Here is a 26,022-nt window from a genome sequence, read left to right as displayed (position 1 = left end):
TTCCAAAGGCCAGTGACGGGGTGTGAGGAGGAGACAAACAGACTGACTGACTTTCTGGCCAGCTGGGCCAAGCTGAAGCCAAGAGTTAGGAACTCCACCCTATTTTCCCACATCAGTGTCAGGGACCCAAACACTTGGCTCTCCATTGGTTGCTTTCCCACGTACATAAGCCAAAAAACCTGAGTGGGAAGCCGAGCAGTTGGGACTTGAACAGGCTCTCTGATATTGGATGCTGATGTTGTAAGCAGAAGCTTAGCCCACTGCGCTATAATGCCAGCCAGCTGAACCATTTCTTCATCTATGAATTACAATCATTATGAAACAGTACGTTCACTTTTAAGTTAAGTATACAGCAGTAAAGAAATTCTGCTTGTTGCTCTTTAACTTCAGAGAGAAAAACCACCAGGTGAAATATATTGACTATTACAAGTAAGATAAGCAGAAGCAGGTGTATTATGTGGACATAGTACAATGAAACATTTAAGGGGCCTGTGCTGTGGCATAGTAGGCTAATTCTCTGCTTGCAGTGCGGGCATCCAGTATGGGTGCCGATTCATGTCTCAGCTGCTCCTTTTCCAATACAGCTCTCTGCTTAGGGCCTAGGAATGCAGTAGAAGATTGCGCAAGTGCTTAGGCCCCTGCATCCACCTAGGAGACCTGGAAGAAGCTCCAGTCTCCTGTCTTCGGATCTGCCAAGCTCTGGCCGTTGCGGCCATTTGGGGAGTGAACCTGTGAGTGGAAGACCTTTTTCTCTGTCTCTTCCTCTGTCTGTAACTCTACCTCTCAAATAAATAATATCTTTAAAACAACATTCAAGTAGAGTGTTACAAGAATCAGATAGTTGTCAAACATCAGAATAATTTCCATGAAACAATTGAAGAGGAAAATTTTTCCCTCTCTTATTAGTAAGTATTTGTTAATTGTGAATGCTGAGCTGCAGTCGTTGATGGAGGCATGTTGGGTGAGGGAGATTGGTTTTCGTGGTGACAAGAGAATTTTGGAAATTAAAAAAATATATTTATTTGAAGGGGATTGGAGAGAGAGAGAGAAAGAGAGAAAGAGAAAGACAAAGTGGAAGCTTCCACCTGCTGGCTTTTCTCTAAATGATTGCAGTGGTTGGGCTGGTCCAGGCTGAAGCCAGGCTCCTGGAACTTGATACAGATCTCTTACATGGGTGGCAGTGACCCAAGTCCTTGGGCCATCATCTGCTGCTTTCCCAGGTACATTAGCAGGAAATCAAATTGGGAGCAGATCAGCTGGTACTTGAGCTTGTGCTCAGATATGGGATGGAGGCATTTCGGGTGGCAGCTTAGCTGGCTGTGCCTCACCATGTTGCTTATTTTTGCCACAATGTATTAATCACTGAGTAGGATGGGAAATCCTTGCATAGGAGGGATCTCCTTATCATTTGTTGTCAGCTTTGCTACATTATTTGGCAGATGCATTTTTGTGAAGTGGATTATTGTAGGACATCTTTATGTAGAAAGAATTTTCTAACTGAAATGTTTCTTTTTTGACTAATGACTTAGCAGATAAACTATCAGTAAAACAATGTAATAACAACAAAGTTACAATAATTAAGAATCTCTTCAAGATAGTAATTTCAAGTTCTCTATATTAGTTTCTTTTTTTAATAGAAAGGTTTATTTATTTGAAAGAGTGACTTGAGAGACAGAGACAGAGATTTTCCACCCATTGGTTCACTCTCCAAATGACTGCAACAGCCAGGGCTGGGGCAGCCTGAAACCAGTAGGCATGAACTCCATTTGGGTCTCCCACAAGGGTGCTAGGGTCAAAGTAATTGGGTCATTGTCCACTGCTTTTCAGGCACATTAGCAGGGAACTGGATCTGAAGCACTGCAATGGGACTTGAACAGGTACTCTAATATGGCATGCTGTCATCCCTGGTAATGGCTTAACCCATGTGCCCCCATAAAGTATACTTTTCAGTCTACTCAGGCTTTAAAAATATTAGTTTTAGTAGATTTTTAGTATATGTTCTTAATATTGTTTCTGCTGGGTCATTATTTTTCTTAGCATCTGGATAGTTCTTTGGTGGTGTTTTGCAGAATGCATTAATGTATTTGTAGTGGTTTAAGAAATATAATCTTTTCATCTCAGGGGCTCTAGAAAATTACCATCTAGAAAATTTTATAAATTATGATCTTAGAGCTCAGATTGAGAGTGGATCTATTTGGATGACATAGGGAAAGTGGATGAAATATACTCATGGGTGTATAAAGCCAGTGAAAATGGGATAGATCAAAAGGTGAAATGTAGGGGGCTTCTGGTGAGAATTAGCATCAGTAATCTAACAACATACTTTTAAAAATATACCATTTTATATATTTTTATTTATACATTTATTTGAAACAGGCAAATAGAAATACACATGCATATAAACACAGAGAATGCACATGAGAGCGCATATGCTTCTATTTGCTGATTTACTCCTCAAATGCCCACAAAGGTTCGTCTGAGCTGGTCCAAGCTGAAGCCTGGAACTGGGAATTCAATCTAGATTGACCATGCAGGTGACCAGTTAGTTGAACTGTCACTACTTAGCTTTGACTGTCAGCATTGGGGGGAATCTAGAATTAGCAACCTGAACTGGGTATTAACCACTATGTTGAACATCTGCCCATAATATTTAACATATCTTCTTAGTGGTTCATCTTCATGTTCCACTCTTACTCCCCCATGATTAATGGGATCAAGTGTTGCATTTTAGGGATACCAATTATTTTTTAAAGATTTATTTGAAAGGCAAAATGACAGAGAGCAAGGGAGAGGCAGAGGAGTGATCTTCTATTTGCTAGGTTACCCCCCAAATAGCTTCAACAGCTGGGGCTGAGTCAGGAGCTAGAAACTCCATTAGGGTCTCCCATCCTTGGTGGCAGGAAACCAGGCAATGAAACCATCAGCTATTGCCTCCCAAGTGCACCTGCAGGGAGCTGGATTGGCAGTGGAGTAGCGGAGACTAGAACAAACACTGTGACGTGAGATGCGAGTGTCCCAAAGCAGCAACTTAACCTGCTTCTCTACAGTGCCTGCCTTGGGATACTATTTCCTGGTTGTGTCACATGAGACTGTTTAGCATGATAATCCTTGAATGTAGCTTGGTTACATTGGTACTAAAATGTTCTTTCTGCTGTTTTTCTTAATTCTGTACATTTTATTTGAGAAGCAGAGATGGAGGGGGAGAGAGTTCTCGTCTGCTGGTTTGGTCAAATGCCCACAATGGCTTGGGGCTGTCCAGACTGAAGCCAGGAGCTGGGAACTTAATACAGGTCTTCCTCATGGTTGACAGGAACCCAAGCACTTGAGCCACCACTTGTTGCATCCCATTAGCAAGAAGCTGGAATTGAGAGCAGAGTCAGGATTCAAAATCCATACACTCCAGTAAGGGATGTGAGTGTCTTTACTGCTAGGCCAAATGCCTGCCCCTCTTGCCCTTTTGTTTCTGGCTTTGAGTTTGTGTGTTCTTCTCTGGTAAGTAACCATGAGCCTTGACTTTTCTGTCAGTTTTTAAAAAAAGATATTTACTTGAAAGGGGGAGAAGGTCTGAATGAGAAGCAGAGCAATGGCCCCAGGCTGATCCAGGCTGTAGCCAGGAGCCTGGATCTCCATCTGTGTCTCCCATGTGGGTGGTAGGGACTCAAGTACTTGAGCAATCTTTTGCTTTCTCGGGGAGCTGGTTCAGAATTGAAGTAGCCAGGAGTTGAACATGTGCGCTGATATGGGATGTTGGTTGTTGCAAGCAGTAACTTAAGCTACCACACAGAATGCTGGCCCTTACCATCAAATTTTGAACAAGGGAGAGAAATATCAAGCATTTGTTAAAGGGATTTCAGTTATAGTTTTCATATCCTATAGAAAGTAACTGAAAATGTAGCTGGAACAGCTAGTGTTGTTCGAACAAGCGCTTTGGAATAGCTAGATTATTTTCTTTAAAATTTTATATGCTGTGATGCTCTTTTATTGAGTAGGAGACAAAAGTCCATCTGTCAAAATAATGTAATCTGGGTGTAGATAGCTATTACCAGTATCTTAATTTATAAAATAACATCTTAAAAGATTTGAATTGTTATGGTAAATAGTATGCTTGTATAAGTAGAAAAGTATTCTCAAATGTTTGGTGATTTAAGTGAAATCTTGTGAGTCTATATCATATGAGAAAAGCTTACCTGATAAAGGATTTACATGTAGTTTTTATGTTTTTAAAATTAATTTGATAGGCAGAGAGACTAAGAAAAATAGATATACAGAGAGCTCTTGTCCACTGGTACACTTTCCAAATGCCTGAGACAGTGGCTAGGCCAGGCTGAAGGCTGGAACCAGAAGCTTAATCTGAGTCTCTCACATAGGTGGAATGGACTCATCTACTTGAGCCATCACTGCTCTGTTTTATATTGTGCATTAGCTGGAATCAGGGGCTTAAACCCAGGCACTCTGATATGCAACTGATACTTAACTACTAGGGCAAATGTCTGCCCCTAGTTTTTTTTTTTTTTTTAAATTGTGACAAAAAGCATATAACATATCGTACCATCTTAGCTATTTTTTTTTTTGACAGGCAGAGTAGACAATGAGAGAGAGAGACAGAGAGAAAGGTCTTCCTTTGCCGTTGGTTCACCCCGCAATGGCCTCTGTGGCCAGTGTGCTGCGGCCAGCGCACCACGCTGATCCGAAGCCAGGAGCCAGGTGCTTCTCCTGATCTCCCATGGGATGAAGGGCCCAAGGACTTGGGCCATCCTCCACTGCACTCCCGGGCCACAGCAGAGAGCTGGCCTGGAAGAGGGGCAACCGGGACAGAATCCGGCGCCCTGACCGGGACTAGAACCTGGTGTGCTGGTGCCACAGGTGGAGGATTAGCCTGTTGAGCTGCGGCGCTGGCCTCATCTTAGCTGTTTTTAAATGTAAAGTTTAGTAATATAAAGTATGTTCAATTTTTTGTGAAATAGTTCCCCAGGAATTTTTTTTCTTAGTTTATCTGAAACTCTATACCAATTAAACAAAAACTCCACCTCTTCCATTACTCCATTCTCTGGTAACTACCTTTCCACTTGGCTTTTCTATGAATTTGACTACTTTAGATACCTCAAGTATAATTATACAATATTTTATCTTTTTGTAACTGATTTATTTCACCTATAGTATCTGTAGTATTCTTCCATGTTGTAGTGCATGACAGAATTTCCTTCTTTCTTAAGACTGAATAATATTCCATTCTATATTCCATATCACATTTTGTTTATTCATTCATCTGTTGGTGGATTTTTGAGTTACTTCCTCCTCATTGGTGATGTGAATAGTGCTGCTATGAATGTGGTAGGTGTACAAATATCATGTCTTTTGGGTCTATGCTCAGATGTGGGATTGCTGAATTGTGACAGTTCTGTGTATAATTTTAAGGAAACTACATACTTTTTTTTTTTTTAAAAAAAAGATGTTATTTATTTAATTGAGAGGTAGAGTTACAGACAGTGAGAGGGAAAGATGGAGAGAAAGGTCTTTAGTCTGCTGGTTCACTCCCCAAATGGCCATGACGGCCAGAGCTGGACCAATCTGAAGCCAGGAGCTTGGAGCTTCTTCCGGGTCTCTGATGTGGGTGCATGGGCCCAGGGACTCAGGCCATCTTCTATTGCATTCTCAGGCTACAGCAGAGAGAGCTGTATTGGAAGAGCAGCAGCTGGGACTAGAATTGGTGCCTATATGGGATGCTGGCACTGTAGGCGGAGGATTAACCTACTGCGCCACAGCTCCGCCCCCAGAAGCTACGCACTTTTTATATAGGAAAATAGGCAAGTCAACATTTTACAGTCCCACTAAGAGTGAACAGGGCTTCTAGTGTCTTTATTCTCCATAACACATTGTATTTTCTTTTTCAAAAACAATGTAACTATCTGTCTATCTATCTATCTATCTATCTTTATAAGGCAAATTGACAGAGAGAAACATATATATCTTCCATCGACTCTCCAAATTATTTTTTTTTAATTCTTTTTTTTTTTTTGACAGGCAGAGTGGACAGTAGAGGGAGACAGAGAGAAAGGTCTTCCTTTTTGCCGTTGGTTCACCCTCCAATGGCCGCCGCGGTAGGCGCGCTGCGGCCGGCGCACCGCGCTGTTCCGATGGCAGGAGCCAGGTGCTTCTCCTGGTCTCCCATGGGGTGCAGGGCCCAAGCACTTGGGCCATCCTCCACTGCACTCCCTGGCCACAGCAGAGAGCTGGCCTGGAAGAGGGGCAACCGGGACAGGATCGGTGCCCCGCCTGGGACTAGAACCCCATGTGCCGGCGCCGCAAGGCAGAGGATTAGCCTGTTAAGCCACGGCGCCGGCCTCTCCAAATTATTTTTTTAAAGATTTACTTATTTACTTGAAAGTCAGGGTTACACAGAGAGGGAGGGAGAGGCAGAGAGAGAGAGTCGTCTTCCATTTGCTGGTTCATTCCCCAGTTGGCCACAATGGCAGGAGCTGGGCTGATCCAAAGCCAGGAGCCAGGAACTTCCTTTGGGTCTCCCACATGGGTGCAGGGGCCCAAGGACTTGTGCCATCCTGTACTGCTTTCCCAGGCCATAGCAGAGAGCTAGATCAGAAGTGGAGCAGCTGGGACTCGAAGCAGTGCCCATATGGGATGCCGGCACTGCAGTTGGCAGCTTTACCCGCTTTGCCACAGTGCCAGCCCCCCAAATAGTTTCAGTAGCCAGGAAACCAGGAAACTGGGCCAGACCAAAGCTAGGGGCCAGAAATTCCATCTGGGTCTCTCCACATGTTTGGCAGGAGTTTAAATACTTGGGCCATAATCTGCTGCCTTCCCAGTTGCATCAGCAGGAATCTGGATTGGGGATGGAATATCCAGGACTTGAACTGGCATTCCATATGGGATGCTGGTGTTACAAGCTATGGCTTAACCTGTTGCACTGTAATGCCCACCCTCTTTTAGTAACTATCCTGGGGCCGGTATTGTGGCACAGTGGGTTAAGCTATCACTTGCCAGGCCAACATCCTATATGAGTGCCAGGTCAAGTCCCAGCTACTCCATTTCTGATTCAGCTCCCTGCTAATGTGCCTGGGAAAGCAGTGGAAGGTGTCCCAAGTGCTTGGGCCCATGTTATGTACATGGGAGACCCATATAATGCTCCTGGCTTCTGACTTTGGCCTGGACCAACTCTGGCCATTGGGGCCATTTGGGGTGTGAACCAGTGGATGAAAGATCTCTTGCTCTCTGTTTCTCTCTCTCTCTCTCTCTCTCTCTCTCTCTCTCTCTCTCTCTCTCTCTCTCTCTCTCTTTCTCTTTCTCCTTCTTTTTTTCTCTCTGCTTTTCAAGTAACTACATCTTTAAAAACTAGTAACTATTCCAATGGATTTGAGATGATCTCTAATTCTGGTTTTGATTTAAATATCTGATTAGTGGTGTTCAGCATATTTTAATGTGCTGTTGAGCATTTGTATATATCATCTTTGGAGAAATGTCTATTTGAGTTTTGTTGTTGCATTATAGTTCTATATGTGTTCTGAACATTAACCCCTTATCAGATAGATGATTAGCAAATACATATTTCCATTGTGTATGTTGCCTCTTTACTCTGTGGCATTTGATACACCAAAGAGTTTATAAAAATTATTTATTTGTGAGGCAGTGAGAGAGAGAAAGATTGAGTGAGTGAGTGCATGAGAGAGTGAATATGCTCCCTCCAAATGCTTGCAAAGGCAGAGCCTGATTCAGACCAAAGTAAGGATCCAGTTACTTGAGCCATCACTTGCTGCCTCCCAGCATATGTATTATTAGGAAGCTGGAATCTGGAGCAGAGCCAGGACTGGAACCCAGACACTTCTGATATGATGTGGGCATCTGAACTTCAAGGTCAGGCACCCACCCAAATGGAGGATTTTAAGGTTGATACAGTCCATTTGTTTAATTTTGCTTCTGTGTCTGTGTTTTTGGTCTCATATCTAAGAAATCATTGCCAAATGAAATGTCATAAAGCTTTTGCTCCTGTTTTCTTTATTTATTTTAAAAATTTCTTTTCCTGTTTTCAACTAAGAGTTTTATTGCTCTATGTGTTATATTTAGGCCTTTAATCTATTTTCAGTTAATTTTTGTATATAGTATAAAATAGGGGTCCAGTTTAATTTTTAAAATGTGAATACCCAGTTTTCCCAGCACAATTTAAAAGACTATCCTCTCTCCATTGAATAGTCTTGGCATCCTTGTCAAAGACCATTTGACCATATCTATAAGGATTTCTTTTGATAACTGTATTCCATTGATCCATTTGTCTTTATGTTAATACCACAGTTTTGATTACTTGTTTTGAAGTCAGGGAATGTGAGTCTTCTAACTTTTTTTTCAGTTTTGTCTATTTCTGTCCCTTTGGATACAATTGGAATTTTAATATGAAGTTTTCTATTTTGGTAGAGATTGTGTTGAATCTATAGATTACTTTGGGTAGTAAGGATAGCATAACAATATTACATCTTCCAGTCTTTTAACAGGGCTTATATTTCCATTTATTGTGCAGTCTTTAGTTTCTGCCAGTTTTTTAGGTTCTGGTACACAAGTTTTCAGATTTCTGGCTTAAGTTTATTCCTATCTCCTGTGTTATTCTTGATGTTACTGCAAATAATTCTCTTTTCAGATTGTTCATTTTTAATACATTGAAGTGCAACTGAATTTTTGTTTTTGGATCCTACAACCTTGTTGAATTTATTATTTCTGTGCATTTGTCTGTGTATATGTGTGTAAACTCTGGAGTTTTCTACTTATTAAGATCATGACATCTGGGAACAGATCATTTGCTTCTTTTCTGATTAGATGCCTTTTGTTTGATTAATTGCTTTGGCTAGGACTCTGAATAACAGGTTGAATAAAAGTGTTGAGAGTGGGCATTGTTGCTTTGTTATTTTTTTGAAAGAGTTGCAGAGAGGCAGAGAAAGAGGTCTTCCATCTGATGGTTCACTCCACAAATGGCTGCAATGGCCAAAGCTGGGCCGATCTGGAGCCAGGAGCCAGGAGCTTCTTCCTGGTCTCCCACTCAGGTGCAGGGGCCCAAGTACTTGGGCCACCTGCTACTGCTTTCCTAGGCCATAGCTGAGAGCTGGATTGGAAGTGGAACAGCTGGAACTCAAACCAGTGCCCATATGGGATGCCAGCACTGCAGGTGGTGGCTTTACCTGCTATACCACAGCACTGGCCCCTGTTGCTTTGTTCTTGATCTTAGAAGGGAAGTTTTTTATTTTTCTTTTACCATTGAGTATGATGTTAGTTATGGGATTTTATAAATGACTTTTATTATGTAGAGGCAGATTCCTTTTAGTACTAGTTTGCTGTGTGCTTTCATCATGAAAGGCTGTTGAATTTGGCCAGATGCTTTTCTGCATTAATTGAGGTGATCATCTGTTTTTGTCCTTTGTCTGTTAATGTGCTGTATTATATTGATTGGTTTTTGTATGTTGGACCAGACTTGGAGTTCCAGGAATAAATCTCACTTGATAATGATGTACAGTCCTTTTCATGTGTTGTTGAATTCCAGTTTGCTAGTATTTTGTTGAGGATTTTTGTATCGATAGTCATTGGGGATATTGGCTTATGGTTTTATTTTCTTGTAGCTTTTTCTGACTTTAATCTTAATACTTTAATACTTTTTCTTACTTTAATCTTACATACTTTACTCTCCATCTAAGAATTTTTAAAAATTTATTTATGTGAAAGCCAGAGAGAGAGAAGTCTTCCATCCATTGGTTCACTCCCCAAATGGCTGCAATGGCTAGGGCTGTGCCAGGCTGAAGTTATGAACCAGGAATTCGGGTCTCCCATGAGGGTAGTAGGGACCCAAATACTTGAGCCATCTTCTGCTGCTTTCCCAGGCTCGTTTACTGGGAACTGGATATGAAGTGTAGCAGCTAGGACCAGATCTGGCACCATATGGGAAGCTGGTGTTGCAGGCAGTGGTTTATCCTGCTGGGCCACAATGCTGGCCGCAGAGAAATGATTTTATGATGATAATATGTGATAACTATTTTATTTGTTTTGATATTTGTCTTGGGATAGAATCAGATAATGTCTAGTCACCTACAGCTTGTTACACCAGAACTGGAGAATTAGCAGACTTGGAAATGTCAGATTTTGTATAGTATCCATTGTCTAGCCAGTACCACTGTGGTCAGACAAATGAGAGGACAGTATTATGGCTTTCAGATTAGGGCAACTCAAGAGACACTGGGAGTCTGGTTTTAGTTTGGATTAATGGACAGGATTCCAATTCTTGGGGTTGAGTAGTAGATGCATTTCAGCAAGGACATTTCACATAGGGTATGCTCATTGAGTACTCATTTACAGGTTAAAGCTGAGTATATGTTGGTAGAGTTTTGGGACTGTAGGAATAAGGCAGAAACGCTTTCTTGTCATATGCCTGTTCTCTCTACCCCCTCCTACTTCCCTAACAAAAAGCTGATTAGTACTTGGTGCAAAGTTCACAAGTGGCATACTGGATTTTCTATAGAAATCAGAAAAGATGATCAGACACTGGAACAGGGTGAGTTGGTGAGTTGGGCCAGGTGACCCCAAGTGTGATGAGGATTTGAGTCACATTTGGAAAATATTGGTGGATGTGGGTAGACAAGGAGAGTAGGAAGATTATTGAGCAATCATATTCTACTACCATACATTTAAAAATAGGAGGGGAACAGGTGGATGTTTCCCATTCTGTCTGGCTTTAATTTCTGGCAGAGTGTAATGATGCCGTATCTGTGTAGACTACCCCAGCTTGCTCTTTCTCCTCTTCCTGAAAATAAAACTTATTTTGAACTGTTTTGGCCTTAGACATGTTCAATTTGTATACTTATTTCAGAAGGGGCTTTAACTTTTGGCCTCTCTTCTTTATATTAATTTTTTTTGACAGGCAGAATGGACAGAGAGAGACAGAGAGAAAGGTCTTCCTTTGCCATTGGTTCACCCTCCAATGGCCGCCGCGGCCAGCGCACTGCGGCCGGCGCACCACGCTGATCCGAAGCCAGGGGCCAGGTGCTTCTCCTGGTCTCCCATGGGGTGCAGGGCCCAAGCACTTGGGCCATCCTCCACTGCAGTCCCGGGCCACAGCAGAGAGCTGGCCTGGAAGAGGGGCAACCGGGACAGAATCCAGTGCCCCGACCGGGACTAGAACCCGGTGTGCCGGCGCCGCAGGTGGAGGATTAGCCTATTGAGCCGCGGTGCCGGCCTTCTTTATATTAATTTTAAAGATTGAAAATGAACATATTGGGCATGTTTTACAATTAGGAAATGTAGACAAGGTCAATTTTCTTATGTATGCAAATTGCCTTTATGTATATTTTTCCAGGTTATCTAATCCTGAACAAGAACAGAGATTATAGTTATTAATTCTTTAGGGTATCATCTAGGTTGTGGAAAAGATAATACTTGCAAATTATATATGTTGTAGCTGTAATATATGCTATCATGAAACCTTTAGGGGTGGGCATTGTGGCTCAGTGGATTAAAACACTGATGAGGTTGCCTGTATCCGAATGCAATTTCTGGTTCAAGTGGTGGCTACTTTGCATTTCCATTCCATATTCCTGTTTTGCACCTGCCAAGGTAGCACATGATAGCCCAAAGTACTTGGGTCCCTACTACCCATGTGGGAAGCCCAGGATAGAATTCCTGGCTCCTAGTTTCCCTGTGGCTCAGCCCTGGCTGTTGTAGGCTTTTGGGAAGTGAACTAACAGATGGAAAATATCTTCATCCCTTTCCCTGCTTCCTTGCCTCTCTCCCTCTGCCTTTCAAATAAATAAATCTTAAAAAAGGAACACCTTTAGTTTAAGATTTTACTATTGGCCAGCGCCATGGCTCACTAGGCTAATCCTCCACCTGCGGCGCCGGCACACTGGGTTCTAGTCCCGGTTGGCGCGCCGGATTCTGTCTCCATTGCTCCTCTTCCAGGCCAGCTCTCTGCTGTGGCCCGGGAGTGCAGAGGAGGATGGCCCAAGTCCTTGGGCCCTGCACCCGCATGGGAGACCAGGAGAAGCCCCTGGCTCCTGGCTTCGGATCAGCGCGGTGCGCCGGCCACAGCGCAACTGCTGGAGCGGCCATTGGAGGGTGAACCAATGGAAAAAGGAAGACCTTTCTCTCTGTCTCTCTCTCACTGTCCACTCTGCCTGTCAAAAAAAAAAAAAAAGATTTTACTATTGCTTTGAGTACACATGATCTTTATCGTTTGGTTTATCATTCTTCTCACTATGTGATTTTTTCTCAGAAGGCTAGCACAAATTAAGGTGATGATCAGAGGGCAGGAAAAATTACCTTCTGGGTAATTCAGTCATCAAGGGGACAGTAGGCATATTTTCTCCTTTTAAGGATAAGCATTTATGTCTAATTTAAATATTTGGTGAGCTTTCCATTTCTTGCTCTATGTAGTCAAAGTTGCTATGTATCATTTGTCTTAAGAATGGTAGTAACTTTCCTGTTTTGATCAAATGTTCTACTGCAGGAACTACTCTTTAACATTCACAACCTCAAACTGAATGACAGACTTCTGTCTTCTCTCTTCTAAGAAAGTAGATAGGCCAATAAAAAGAATATACCTTTGGATTTTGTTGTCAGTAAGAAAGTTTCTGTTCCCTGCTGATCTGGAGTATTCAAATGTAATAAAATTTTATGATAGAATTCATAGTTTTTTTTTAAATAGACAGAGGTAGACAGTGAGAGAGAGAGAGAGACAGTGTGAAAGGTCTTCCTTCCCAAATGGCCGCTTGGCCGGTGCGCTGCGGCCGGCTCACCATGCCTATCCGAAGCCAGGAGCCAGGTACCTCCTCCTGGTCTCCCAAGTGGGTGCAGGAGCCCAAGCACTTGGGCCATCCTCCACTGCCTTCCCGGGCCACAACAGAGAGCTGGACTGGAAGAGGAGCAACCGGGACAGAATCTGGCGCCCCAACCGGGACTAGAACTGGGGTGCCAGTGCCGCAGGCAGAGGATTAGCCTAGAGAGCCATGGCGCTGGCTGAATTCATAGTTTTTGTATATGTTTAACTTTTTAATATATGGACTTGAAATTTGAAAAAAAAAATCAGGTTTTAACAGCATAGTTTTCTATTTCTTCAGGAAGTTCAGCTTAATAATTACATTCATACCAAATTTCTCACTCATTACTTTTTTTATTAACTATACAATCATAAATAAGACTTAAAATAGTCTGATTTTTACCACCTGTATCAGTTAAGTTTTCTGATGCTTCTTTTTTTATTGTTGTTACTATTAATCTGAATCTCTATTTTTTTTCCTTTTTGACAGGCAGAGTCAATAGAGAGAGAGACAGAGAGAAAGGTCTTCCTTTTTGCCGTTACGCATCGTACTGATCCGAAGCCAGGAGCCAGGTGCTTCTCCTGGTCTCCCATGCGGGTGCAGGGCCCAAGCACTTGGGCCATCCTCCACTGCCTTCCCGGGCCATAGCAGAGAGCTGGCCTGGAAGAGGGGCAACCAGGATAGAATCCGGCGCCCCAACCGGGACTAGAACCCGGTGTGCTGGTGCCGCAGGTGGAGGATTAGCCTGTTAACCCACGGCGCCAGCCTGAATCTCTAGTTTTAAACTTACCAAATTTAACCCATGTTGATTTGCTGTTGGATAGTTGCAGTATATGAATGTTACATTAATTACATTGATGTATCAATCCATGGTTGGACATTTAGTTGATTCTTAGTTTTCAGTACTTGTATTATAGTGATGGTGATATCTTAGAAGGGTGTGTACATTTCCTAGATGTGATCCCTAGAGACAGAAGGATGTGCTCCCTTTCAGAAAAGTGTCAAGATAAGGCATGGCATGTGGAGTATAAACTTACAAGGTTTTAGCAGTTGAATATATCTGCATTTTTAGTGAGAGAGTTAATCTATCAGCTGGTTATGTGCTCCCTTTCTCCATGTTCCCCAGTGATGTATGCATTCAGAGAAACTTGTTAGTGAAGACTCTGTTTGCAGCTTTTTATACTCAAGTGTCTTGATACCGCTTGGAGTTGAGTGAGTCCTTTAAAACAATTCTTTTAGAACAAAAGTTACCCTAATTTTTTGGAGCAAATTAAAGAAAAACATGAGCTCACACTGTGTAATTTTATTGTGTAAGTAACTTTCGTGAATATAGCAAGTTACTTTTTATAATTAAATATGTAAGCATATTCATAATTTTTACATATTTGTGCTTACATGCTATAGTAAAAGGTATCTGGCAGGTTTTTAGAGGTGGAAGAAAGAACTTTTTTATACAGAATTTAACTTGTAATTTAAATTTTGAGTTAAGAGGCCATAAACCATGTACTAATTGCAGATAGCTTGAAAAGTTGTAGTGATTAAGTTTTAAAGATCTCTGTATCAAAAGTAGTGCTACTGAAAATGTTTGAATTTAACATTTCTGTTAATTGTTGTATATTGTCACCTATTTTTAACCCATAATTATATATGAATGTATTTAACAAACCTTTAATGGTAGCATTCTATGCTATGATAGTCTGAACTATCCATGGGGGAGCTAATTCCAAGATCCCTAGTGAATACCTGAAAATATGGATTGTGCTGAACCCTGTACTGTACTGTTTTTTCTATAAATTTGTACATACTTATGACAAAATTTGATTTATAAATTAGACGAAGTAAGATATTAGCAATAATAATGTAAAACAGAGCAATTAAAACAATGTGCTGTATAAAAATTTGCACTGTGGGGCCATTATTAAATGAAATATGAATTACTTGGACATAAGCTATGTGATATTCCAGGTGTTGATCTGATAGTAGAGAGGACTAAGTGACTAACTGATGGGTAGTTTGTACAATGTGGATAAACTGGACAATGGGATGAATCATATCCTGGGTGGGTTGGAGCAAGACATTACCTAATTTCATCATGAATTCTTTTTTCTGGAACTTCTGTTTAATATTTTCAAACATCTGGTTGGTTGGTAAGTGAAACCACAGAAAGCTAAACTATGGATAAGGGGACTACTGTATACACATGGACCTAAGGAAATTTTTTCCCTTTAATGTATACTGTTTAACATATCTGCAAATGTGATGGCTTAGTTTTTAGTAAAAGAAAAGTAGGAATTAGGTACTAGATTTTTCCCCCAAAAAAACAAATAATGATGTGAGACTTAATGCAGATTTCTTTTCTATGGTTTATCCTCCAAAGCCATTGGAGTGTTAACCCTTCTATAGTATAGAGAATTTTCATATGTGATAAAGACCTCAAAGTTTTTTCCTTGACACTAGGTGAGAGCTCCACCTTGTGATCTTTGAGCATATTTTTTTTAAAGAAATGAATAGTCCAGAAATGGTATGGTGTGTTTGATTTTAAAACTTATACTTTGTTTTTCTACTTAGGTTAAATAGTATTGCACTTTTAAATACATTTTGATTTTTTTTAATGTGAGTCTTTGTAGGAAGCAAATTGTATTTATATATAGCTTGTAGCTGCTTAAAATAAAAATGGAAACATTCTCAGTTCTTCATGTAAAGTTTGCATTCTTTAAATAATTTCCATGGCCGGGCTTGCCATTTTGTTTTCCCTGTTAAATTACAAAACTTCAGTATTTATAATTTTTGTTGAGATATGATAAGCTATTTTGGTGGCAAATTATTTAGTGCTGATTAAAGTAGTAAAAGCTCACTCAAAAACATGAAATTTGGCATCCCTGTGTTTAATAATATCATATGGCAATAGAGGTATATGCCTTCTACTAGAAATAAATGTTTTCACATTTCTTGTAGGGGGGTTTCGTAATGGTAAGAGTCATTGCTTTCCTGTTCCCTGTTGTGTTCTTAGTGCCCAGCATTGCATTTGACACATAGTAGATTTAATTGGTTGGATGAATTTTTAATATTCAGAAACGTTTAAAAACAGTATTTCACTGGCATAGGCAGTTGGCCAGCTCAACCTTTTTTTTTCCCTAAGTCTGTGGTACCTTAATGCAATATTCTTTTCTTTAAAAATTTAGGCACCTTATACTGAGACACTCTATCTTGGATTTTGCTTTGGTTTCTAATTACCAAATACCTGTTGATATGGATTAAGTATCCTTTTTCCAAAATTCTTGGGACCAGAAGTGTTTCAGGTTTTAAAAGTTTTTTGGATTTTGGAATATTTGCAGTGACTGTCAAACATCCTTAATCCAAACATCTGAAATGCTCCAAAATCTGAAACTTATGTTGTTTCTCAAAATGTTTCATATTTCAGAAGATCAGATTACAGATGTTCAACCTGTATAGCCTATGTTGTCCAAAAATAATTTGACCTGATAAGACTTTCTACTTTTATACTTCTAGAAATTAACTTTATATGCTATTTAGAGGAATGTAGTATACTGAACTGTGTATGTTTTATTTAAGGCTGTTTTTCAGAGTTTATGCATTTTTATGTACTTCAGGTCTAACTTATTAGGGGTCTTTACAAAGGGGCTTCAAAAAGTGTATGGAAAAATTGGTGCGATTTCTGTGAACTTTTTTTTTTTTGGACAGGCAGAGTTAGACAGTGAGAGAGAGACAGAGAGAAAGGTCTTCCTTCCGTTGGTTCACCCCCCAAATGGCTGCTACGGCGGCATGCTGCAGCTGGCACACTGTGCTTATCCGAAGCCAGGAGCCAGGTGCTTCCTCCTGGTCTCCCATGCGGGTGCAGAGCCCAAGCACTTGGGCCATCCTCCACTGCCTTCCCAGGCCACAGCAGAGAGCTGGACTGGAAGAGGAGCAACCGGGACAGAATCCGGCGCCCCGACCGGGACTAGAACCCGGGGTGCCAGCGCCACAGGTGGAGGATTAGCCTAGTAAGCCGCAGCGCCGGCCATCTGTGAACTTTTTTATCTTCACATGTTTTGTATTTGTGAAATAAACTGTACTCTTTTTTGTATGATATCTATCCCTAGTTCATCAATATGTTTTATTTAATCATTTGTTATTAATTGGATATATTTAATCTTACTTGCTGTTCTTTAGGTGACCACCAAGTAGTAGATTCACATATATGGCAATAAAATAAAAACATAAGAAATTTATAAAAGTATATATAAGACTAAGAACTTCAGAGTTTAGTTTCAGACTGTTGTCTTCTGTTACAGACTGTTCATTTGCTTTTAGATCATTTTCTCATTTAAGAAATAAATCTTTGACCTTTAAAATTAGAAATCATATGCTTACTATGGCCAGACTTGCACTTTGTTGAGATTCATCTGCTATCCATATGACATTATTAGCCTTTGAACTGATTGTAAGTTCCTTGAAGGGAATAGATCAGATCTGACCTTTTCCCCTTCCCCTTTGCAGTTGTGTGGTATTATCATGAAGTGGTTATTTATTGCTAAGCTAGGCTTTGGAATGTATTTCCTTCAGAGTAGAAAAACCTGTCTTTAAACTATTTTTAAAAAATTATTTCATTCATTTGAAAGGCAGAGTTAGAGAGAGAGGGAGAGACAGAGAGAGAGAGAGAAAGGAATTCCATCTTCTGGTTCAGTCGCCAAATGGCTGCAACACCTGGGGTTGGGGTAGGCTGAAGCGTGGATCCCATAGCTTTATCTAGGTCTCCCACATGGGTAGCAGGGGTCCAAGGTTGTGGGCCATCTTCTGCTGCTTTCCCACACATATTAATAGGGAACTGGATCAGAAATGGAGCTGCTGGGACTCTTAATGGGTGCTCCTATGGGACGCCAGTGTTGCAGGTGGCAGCTTTATCCTCTATGCCACAAGACTGGCCCCTAAAGTGTTTAATTCCTTTGAAGTTTTTTCTTTTAAATTTATTTTTGTCTGAGTGGCAGAGAGAGGTTGGGTAGATAATCTATCTGCTGCTTCACTTCCCAAATAATGCTGGGCTAGAATTTAATCCAGGTCTCCCATGTGGGTGGCAGAGATCCAAGGCTTGAGCCATCACGGCTGCCTCTCAGAGTATGCATTAGCAGGAAGCTGGATTGGAGGTGGAGCCAGAATCCTTGAATATGGGATACAGTAATCCTAAGTAGGGTGTTAATCACTCTGCTAAATGCCCACCCCATTAGCTCCTTTTAACCATATCTGCATAGCATCTGTGTAAAGCTATATATTGTCAGGCATCTCATACTCTGGTTTACACTTGTTGCAGAGATTTCAAATGGACCAGTAAAAGAGTCATATCCTGTTTCTATTTAGGAAGGAGATGAACTTGTATCTTGCACCAACTTAGAGAATCATAAGAAATTTTAGACATTACTATGTTCCAAGCTTTTTAATTTTCCTATATATTGTTACTGTTTTAGGACTGCAAGAGTTGTAATGACTGTTACTGGAAAGAACAGTCAAAAGCAGCAGAACAAAATCTTATTTATTAAAACCATGTTAACAGGCAATGGAACAAAATCTCATTTATTAAAACCATGTTAACAGGCACCAGGGAATTTAGCTTTTGAGAATGGATATCCCTTTTCAATATTTTTGGTGTTTATAGTCATTTCTTTTTTTTTTAAAAGGTATTGTTTGTCTTAGAAGAAAGAAGCAAACTATCATTCAAGTAAATATATGAATATATTTCTGACATTGGAGTGTTCCAGAAGATGATAAAGAAATGATAGCAGCTCCAGAAATACCAACTGATTTTAATCTACTACAGTAAGTAAATAATATTGTGATAATTTAAAAATATATTTTTCACAAGAAGGGAAATAGGTTAAATTTACTTCTGATTGGGAATATCCAATATATAAAATTACATATAATTTGAAACATGTTATATTAATGTTCATTGGCCTCTATGATAGTAATTTCATATTTTTTGGTGCTACATTTTTAATTTGTTTAATGTATTTACTGCACATTTTCTATGCAGCTCTGAGTTTACACATAGTTTTGCAATAGCAACTGTTTGGGGGGAGGATTATGACATTCTAAAATATTAAGTTTTCCCATTAGTGCAGAATCCATACTGTCAGGTAGTATTTAGGATGTAATGTCAAATTTCTGTTAAAATCAAGTGAAGGTAGGCTAAAACAAATATAGGAGAATAGGGCAAATTGCCTGTAATTTTTGCAGAAACAAGTATTTGGCCCATAAAGTGATTTCTTTTTTTTTTAAATTTTCTCTTTCTTTTTTATTTATTTATTTATTTTGACAGGCAGAGTGGATAGTGAGAGAGAGAGAGACAGAGAGAAAGGTCTTCCTTTTTGCCGTTGGTTCACCCTCCAATGGCCACTGCGGCTGGCGCCATCTCGCTGATCTGAAGCCAGGAGCCAGGTGCTTCTCCTGGTCTCCCATGCGGGTGCAGGGCCCAAGGACTTGGGCCATCCTCCACTGCCTTCCCGGGCCATAGCAGAGAGCTGGCCTGGAAGAGGGGCAACCGGGATAGAATCCAGTGCCCCAACCGGGACTAGAACCCGGTGTGCCGGCGCCGCAAGGCGGAGGATTAGCCTAGTGAGCCGCGGCGCCGGCGACTTAGACAACTTTTATTCTAAATGATCCTTAGCTTTTTTTTAAAAAAATATTTTATTTACTTGAGAGGTAAAGTTACAGACAGTGAGAGGGAGAGACAGGGAAAAAGGTCTTCGATCCACTTGTTCACTCCCCAAATGGTCACAACAGCCAGAGCTATGCTGATCTGAAGCCAGTAGCTTCCTCTGGATCTCCCCATGCGGGTGCAGGAGCCCAAGTACTTGGGTTCTTCTACTAATTTCCCAGGCCTTAACAGAGAACAGGATTGGAAAAGGAGCAGCCAAGACTAGAACCGGTGCCCATATGGGATGCCAGTGCCTCAGGTGGAGGATTAACCTACTGTACCATAGCACAGGCACCGATGCTTAGCTTTTTTGTTTTTTAAGATTTATTTATTTGAAAGAGTTACACAGAGGGAGAAGGAGAGGTAGAGAGAGAGAGAGGGAGAGAGAGAGAGAAAGAGAAAGGCCTTCCATCCGCGGTTCACTCCCCAGTTGGCCGCAATGGCCAGAGCTGCACCAGCCCGGAGCTAGGAGCTTCTTCCAGGTCTCCCATGTGGGTGCAGGGACCCAAGGACTTGGGCCATCTTCTACTGCTTCCCAGGCCATAGCAGAGAGCTGGATCGGACATGGAGCGCCAGGAGTTGAACTGGCGCCTATATGGGATGCCGGCACTGTTGGCCATGGCTTTACCCGGTATGTTACAGCACCAGCCCGAGCCTTAGCTTTTGATGTAGGAAATAGTTTGAACTAATACATGAGGCCACTGCAAAAAGTTAATTGAAAATGGAATGAAAGGGTGAGCTTATTTTGGGGCAAAAAATTCAAATCATGCATTTTTTAAAATAATACAGGTTTTCCATGAACATTTTGAAGACCATGCGTATGGAACAGTTATTTCCATACTAAGATCTAGTTTTGCAAGGAGCTTCAGTGAAGTAAACCTTTAAACTGCTGTGCATCTCTTTATTTATTTATTTTTTTTGACAGGCAGAGTGGACAGTGAGAGAAACAGAGAGAAAGGTCTTCCTTTTGCCGTTGGTTCACCCTCCAATGGCTGCCGCGGCCAGCGCGCTGCAGCCGGCGCACCGCGCTGATCCGATGGCAGGAGCCCGGTGCTTCTCCTGGTCTCCCATGGGGTGCAGGGTCCAAGCACTTGGGCCATCCTCCATTGCACTCCCGGGCCACAGCAGAGAGCTGGCCTGGAAGAGGAGTGACCGGGACAGAATCCGGCGCCCCGACCGGGACTAGAACCCAGTGTGCCGGCGCCGCAAGGTGGAGGATTAGCCTATTGAGCTGCGGCGTTGGCATATCTTTATTAAGATTTATTCATTTATTTGAAAGGCAGAGTTACAAAGAGGCAGAGAGAAAGAGAGGTCCTCCATCTGCTGGCTAATCCCCCAGATGGCAGCAACGGTGGGAACTGCGCCAATCCGAAGCTGGGAGCCAGGAGCTTCTTCTGGGTCCCCTGTGCAGGTGCAGGAGTCCAAGTACTCAGGGATCTTCCACTGCTTTCCCAGGTCACAGCAGAGAGCTGGATCAGAAGTAGAGCAACCGGGAATCGAACCAGCACCAACATGGGATGCTGGCACTGCAGGTGGCGGCCCCACTCGCTACGCCACAGGACCGGCACCTATCTTTGTCTCTCTATCTCTCTCTTTCTCACATACAAACACAATTTCCTATGAGATTTTTAAAATAATTTTTCCATATATTTATTTGTAATTCAGATAGAAATCAAGGTTGAGATTGTCCATCTTGGTTCATTCTCCAAATACCCACAACAGCACTGGACCAGGCTGAATCCAGGAGACCAAATACTTGCTTTTTTGCCACCCACGTGGGAGACTTTGACCATCTTCCACTGCTTCTCAGATGCAGTACCAGAAAGTTGTATCAAATACAGTTAGATAGGGGATCCAGGTTTTCCAGGCAGTGACTTAAGCTACTGTACTGGAATGCCTGCCCTTCCTATTAGACTCTTTCTGAGACTTGATTTGAAAAGTTTGTTTGCTAAAAATTTTGCAAGCCATGGTATGTAATGGCATTTAGGGTCTGCTTTTGATGGTATGTAGAGTTTTATATTTTAAAAATTTTCTTGGGTGGCTGGCGCCGCAGCTCACTAGGCTAATCCTCCGCCTACGGTGCTGGCACCCTGGATTCTAGTCCCGGTCAGTGTGCTGGATTCTGTCCCAGTTGCTCCTCTTCCAGTCCAGCTCTCTGCTGTGGCCTGGGAAGGCAGTGGAGGATGGCCCAGGTACTTGGGCCCTGCACCTGTATGGGAGACCGAGAGGAGGCACCCGGCTCCTGGCTTCAGATCGGTGTAGTTCCCCGGCCGTTGTGGCCATTTGGGGGGTGAACCAACGGAAGGAAGACCTTTCTCTCTGTCTGTCTCTCTCACTGTCTAACTCTGCCTGTCAAAAAAAAAATTTCTTGGGACAGGTGTCGTAGTGCAGCAACCTAATCTTGCATCCCATACTAAAGTGCCTGTGACAGAGTCTCACCTCTGCCTTAGGATCCAGCTTTCTGTTGATGCCCCTGGGAGGCAGAAGATGGCTCATGTTACACATGTGTTGGTCTCATATGAAGTTCTTGACTCTTGGCTTTGGTGTGGCTCAGCCCTGGGTGTTGGCTGGTATTTGGGGAGTGAATCAACCTATCTCTCTGTTTTTGCTTCTCTTTCTGTCAACTCTGCCTTTCAGATGAATAAATACATATTTTCTTATCTTAGCCAACATTATGGGTCATTGAAATAAGTACATATTTAAGAATTCTTGAAGATTTCTTCCTTTTGTTTTAGGAAGGACTTGGAGTGGTCTAAGGAATCATTTTTTGGCTTGACTAGTCCAAAATTACCAAAGGCCTTAAGGTTTCTAACAGTCAACAACTTTAGTGTGGATTTCTTATAGTCCAAGTCTTTTAATTTTTTGTAAAAGTTAATTATTGCCTTTTAAAAATGTGAAGTGCCTGCTGTATAAAGGACATTTAAAAAATTATATATAAGGATTACAAACTTCATGAATTTCATTATATACAAATTTGGAAATATAGTGATTCTTCTTTCCCTACCCTCCCTCCCACCCTTCTCCTTCCCTCTCTTGTTCCCATTCTTATTTTTTTCAAAGATATATTTTCAGTTAACTTTATATTCATAAGATTAATGCTACGCTAAGTAAAGAGTTCAATAAATAGGATGAGGATTAAAAAAAAAGCACACTGTTCCTCTACAGTTGAGTCAAAGATTGTTCAAAATCATTGAATCTCAAAGCATCAATTTCACTTATATAGATTGGCTTTTAGGTACTCCATTAATTACCATAGATCACTTAGAACATATGGTGTTATTTTACTAAATATCATGGTTTTCAGTTGCTTCCATTTCGTTGCAAATGAGCGGATTTCTTTTTTTTTTTTTTAATTGCTATGTAGTATTCTATAGTGCATATATACCCTAATTTCTTTATCTAGTCTTCAGTTGATGGACATCTGCGTATATATAGGACATTGTATTAGATTCTGTCAGGAATTTTTTTAAAAGATTTATTTATTTATTTGAGAAGCAGTGTTACAGACAGAGGGAGAGACAGAGGAGTCTTAGGATTTATTTATTTATTTGAGGGCAGTGTTAGAGACACATTGAGGTGTCTTCTTTTAAGATTTATTTATTTATTTGAGAGGCAGTGTTTCAGACAGAGATGGAGAAACAGAGAGGTCTTCAATTTGCTGGTTCACTCATGGCCACAGCGGCCAGAGCTGGGCTGATCCAAAGCCAGGAGCTTCTTTCAGGTCTCTCATGTGGGTGCAGGGGCCCCAGCACTTGGGCCATCTTCCACTGCTTTCCCAGGCTATTAGCAGAGAGCTGGATCAAAAGATGAGCAGTCAGGACATGAATTGGTGCCCATATGGGATGGTGGTGCCTCAGTTGGTAGCTGAACCTACTATACCACAGTGCCAGCCCCTGCCAGGAATTAATTTAGATATTCATGCTACCTTTGTCAGCTAATATTTTTAAGATATTATTTAAAACATTTATATTATGGACTAAAGTATGGACCATTAGAATATATCAAGTAATTAAGACCTGTAATAGGATGATGGGTAAGGAAGAATTGATATTGTAGCGATAGACAGGTATTTGACAGTGTGTGGCTTGGGGAGCATAGTAGAGGAGTGAAAATTCAGTCATGTGATGGATGACTCATGATATTTCAGACTGCTGAATGGTTAATTCATTGTGCTCCATAAATGTATAAACATGTTATTTCACCTGGTATGTAGCCTTTTTGTTGCTGTTTATTTGATCTGAAAACACAGAGGAGCATTGGGAAAAGCCTTCAAATGTTTCTTTCCTGGTTGGGGATCGTTTAAACTGCCATTCTGATTACTCTTTCTACAGAAAGTTTTTCAATTAGTAATCTAAATTCTAGTGACTCATTTCTTTTAGTTGTGATCACGTGGATTGGAGATTCAGAATGTAATTGAGGCTTTGATTACTCTGTGGCCATTGGAATATTGTAGACTACTATTTCTTTGGACATAACAGCAGTTAGCAAGCTCTCTAAGAGTGCTGGTGTCACAGATGAAGAAATATTACTTATACATTGAAATATTTAAATACATTTTCTACTGGTTTTTTAAGGCAATACATGCTTGAGAAAAATATTGGTGGCAATTTTACTAAGATAATAACAGGCATGGGTTTCAGAGTTAATATATTGTGGTCATTCAGTTTTTGGTGAGTAAACTATGGAGAATGGTATTTATTACAGGTCCTATCCCCTCAGCATTATAGGTTATTATTAGGATTACCACTATCATCAATACATTGTTTATATTACTTTGCAGGTAAGTGCTGTAAACAGTAATTGTTTTTACTGCTGGCATCTTAACCATTATTTGGAAATATGATGTATGCTTACCTCACCTTGTAGCCTCTGGACAGCTGGTTATTGTAGCAATAAAAGTCGAAGTAGAAAACAAATCTAGATTGAGAAGACTAAATTTAACCTTTATCTTTTATGGATGAGACTCAATTCTAAAATCCAGTGTGACCAGTGTAGGTATGTGTTGCCTTAAGCATTTAAATAAAGACATTTTACTGCTTTTTAGATAGATGGACTCATGTTTACACATATAGAAAGCATCACATGTGTTCATTTAAATTGGTCTGCTTCCTTATGTGTGAAAGAAGGAAAGAGATTTTACAAAGCAGCCCCATACCACACACATAACAAGGTACAATTTCATAGGTCTGAAGGTTTATGGTTTTGGAATTTGCAAAGACTTCAGAGATTTCATTCTTTTCTCTGTATATATTGTTCATAGGCAGTAAGATTTGAAAGATCATACAGTTACTAAATACTAAAATTGTCTTTCCTGGCAGTAGCACATTAACTCTTCATAAAGGATTTAGATTATTTAGCACACTTTTCTATTTCAAATGATTTTGTTTATAAAATTACTTTATATATCCCCTTTCAGAAGTACATGTTTTGTATAATGGGTCACATTTGGATTTATAAATGATGAGCTTGGCAGGAGAAATCAGAAGATTCATATAATATTGTTAAAATTCTTTAATAAAGTTCATCTAATGCCTAGTATTAAAATACAGTTTCCTTGAGCACTGTGGTCATTGAATCAGCCAGTACAATGAAACACTACAGTTCTAGATTTAAAATTTGAGAATCACTGGTTTAGTTTTTAGTTTTTGATTAAAAATTAAAAAAAAAACATAAATAGTTCAGATTATTGTTTTTTTGCATTGCCGCTTTTGTAGTTTGTTATGGATTCTTGAATGTTTGGTATTGTGCTGTGGTATGATGTGCTTCTCATAATCTTTTTAAATGTGAATGTTAAGTTTTTTTTTTTAATAAAACCAAGCCTCTTTAAAAAAAAAAAGAAAATATGACAACAGTTAGAAATTCTAAATTTCTTCTTTATACTAAATTGATCTTCTGTATATAAAGAGAATTGAAAATGAATCTTGATGCAAATGGAAGGGGAGAGGGAGCAGGAGAGGGGAGGGTTGCGGGTGGGAGGGAAGTTATGGGAGGGGGAAGCCATTGTAATCCATAAGCTGTACACTGGAAATTTATATTCATTAAATAAATGTTAAAAAATAAAAAAAAAATAAAAAAAAAGAAATTCTAAATTTCTAATGAAGGTTTTAAATATTTCCTTATCTTTCTGTCACAGGGAGTCAGAGACACATTTTTCATCTGACACAGATTTTGAAGACATCGAAGGAAAAAACCAAAAGCAAGGGAAAGGCAAAGTATGTACCAAATAAGTTATTTAAATTTGGTTCCTAAGATCACAGGCACACTCGTACAAACATAATTGTAGGTATGTCTCAGATGTTTTTGTTTTTTAAAAAATGCTGTTGGGGATGTTGGTATGATAAAACAGCTTTCTGAATAGAAGTGTTTTTTTTGGCTTCTAGATGAAATAAGTTTTTTTTTTAAAAAGAATGAGACTTTGACTCTCATTTCTTTTATATTTTTATTTTAATTTGTTTTAAAAAATTATTTATTTACTTGAAAGGCAGAGTTACATGAAGAGAGAAGGGGAGAGAGAGCTTTTCCATCTGCTGGTTC

At 40.4% G+C, this 26,022-nt stretch overlaps 1 protein-coding gene across 4 annotated transcripts in view; it reads left to right on the top strand.

Moving 5' to 3' along the window:
- Positions 1-26,022, top strand: part of STAG2 (STAG2 cohesin complex component) — a 176,759-nt gene that overhangs the window by 54,136 nt on the left and 96,601 nt on the right. For all 4 annotated transcript variants that reach the window (XM_062184586.1, XM_062184587.1, XM_062184588.1 and 1 more), the window contains exons 2-3: positions 18,470-18,608; positions 25,622-25,700. In XM_062184586.1, the coding sequence (XP_062040570.1) occupies positions 18,565-18,608; positions 25,622-25,700 (123 nt within the window). In that variant the 5' untranslated portion in view covers positions 18,470-18,564. The remainder of the gene's footprint in view (positions 1-18,469; positions 18,609-25,621; positions 25,701-26,022) is intronic.

Source organism: Lepus europaeus, chromosome X (genome assembly GCF_033115175.1).
Source record: "Lepus europaeus isolate LE1 chromosome X, mLepTim1.pri, whole genome shotgun sequence".
Taxonomy (NCBI): Eukaryota; Metazoa; Chordata; class Mammalia; order Lagomorpha; family Leporidae; genus Lepus; species Lepus europaeus.
Note: the sequence above shows the minus strand (reverse complement) of the source record. Positions and strands in the feature narration are given on the sequence as shown.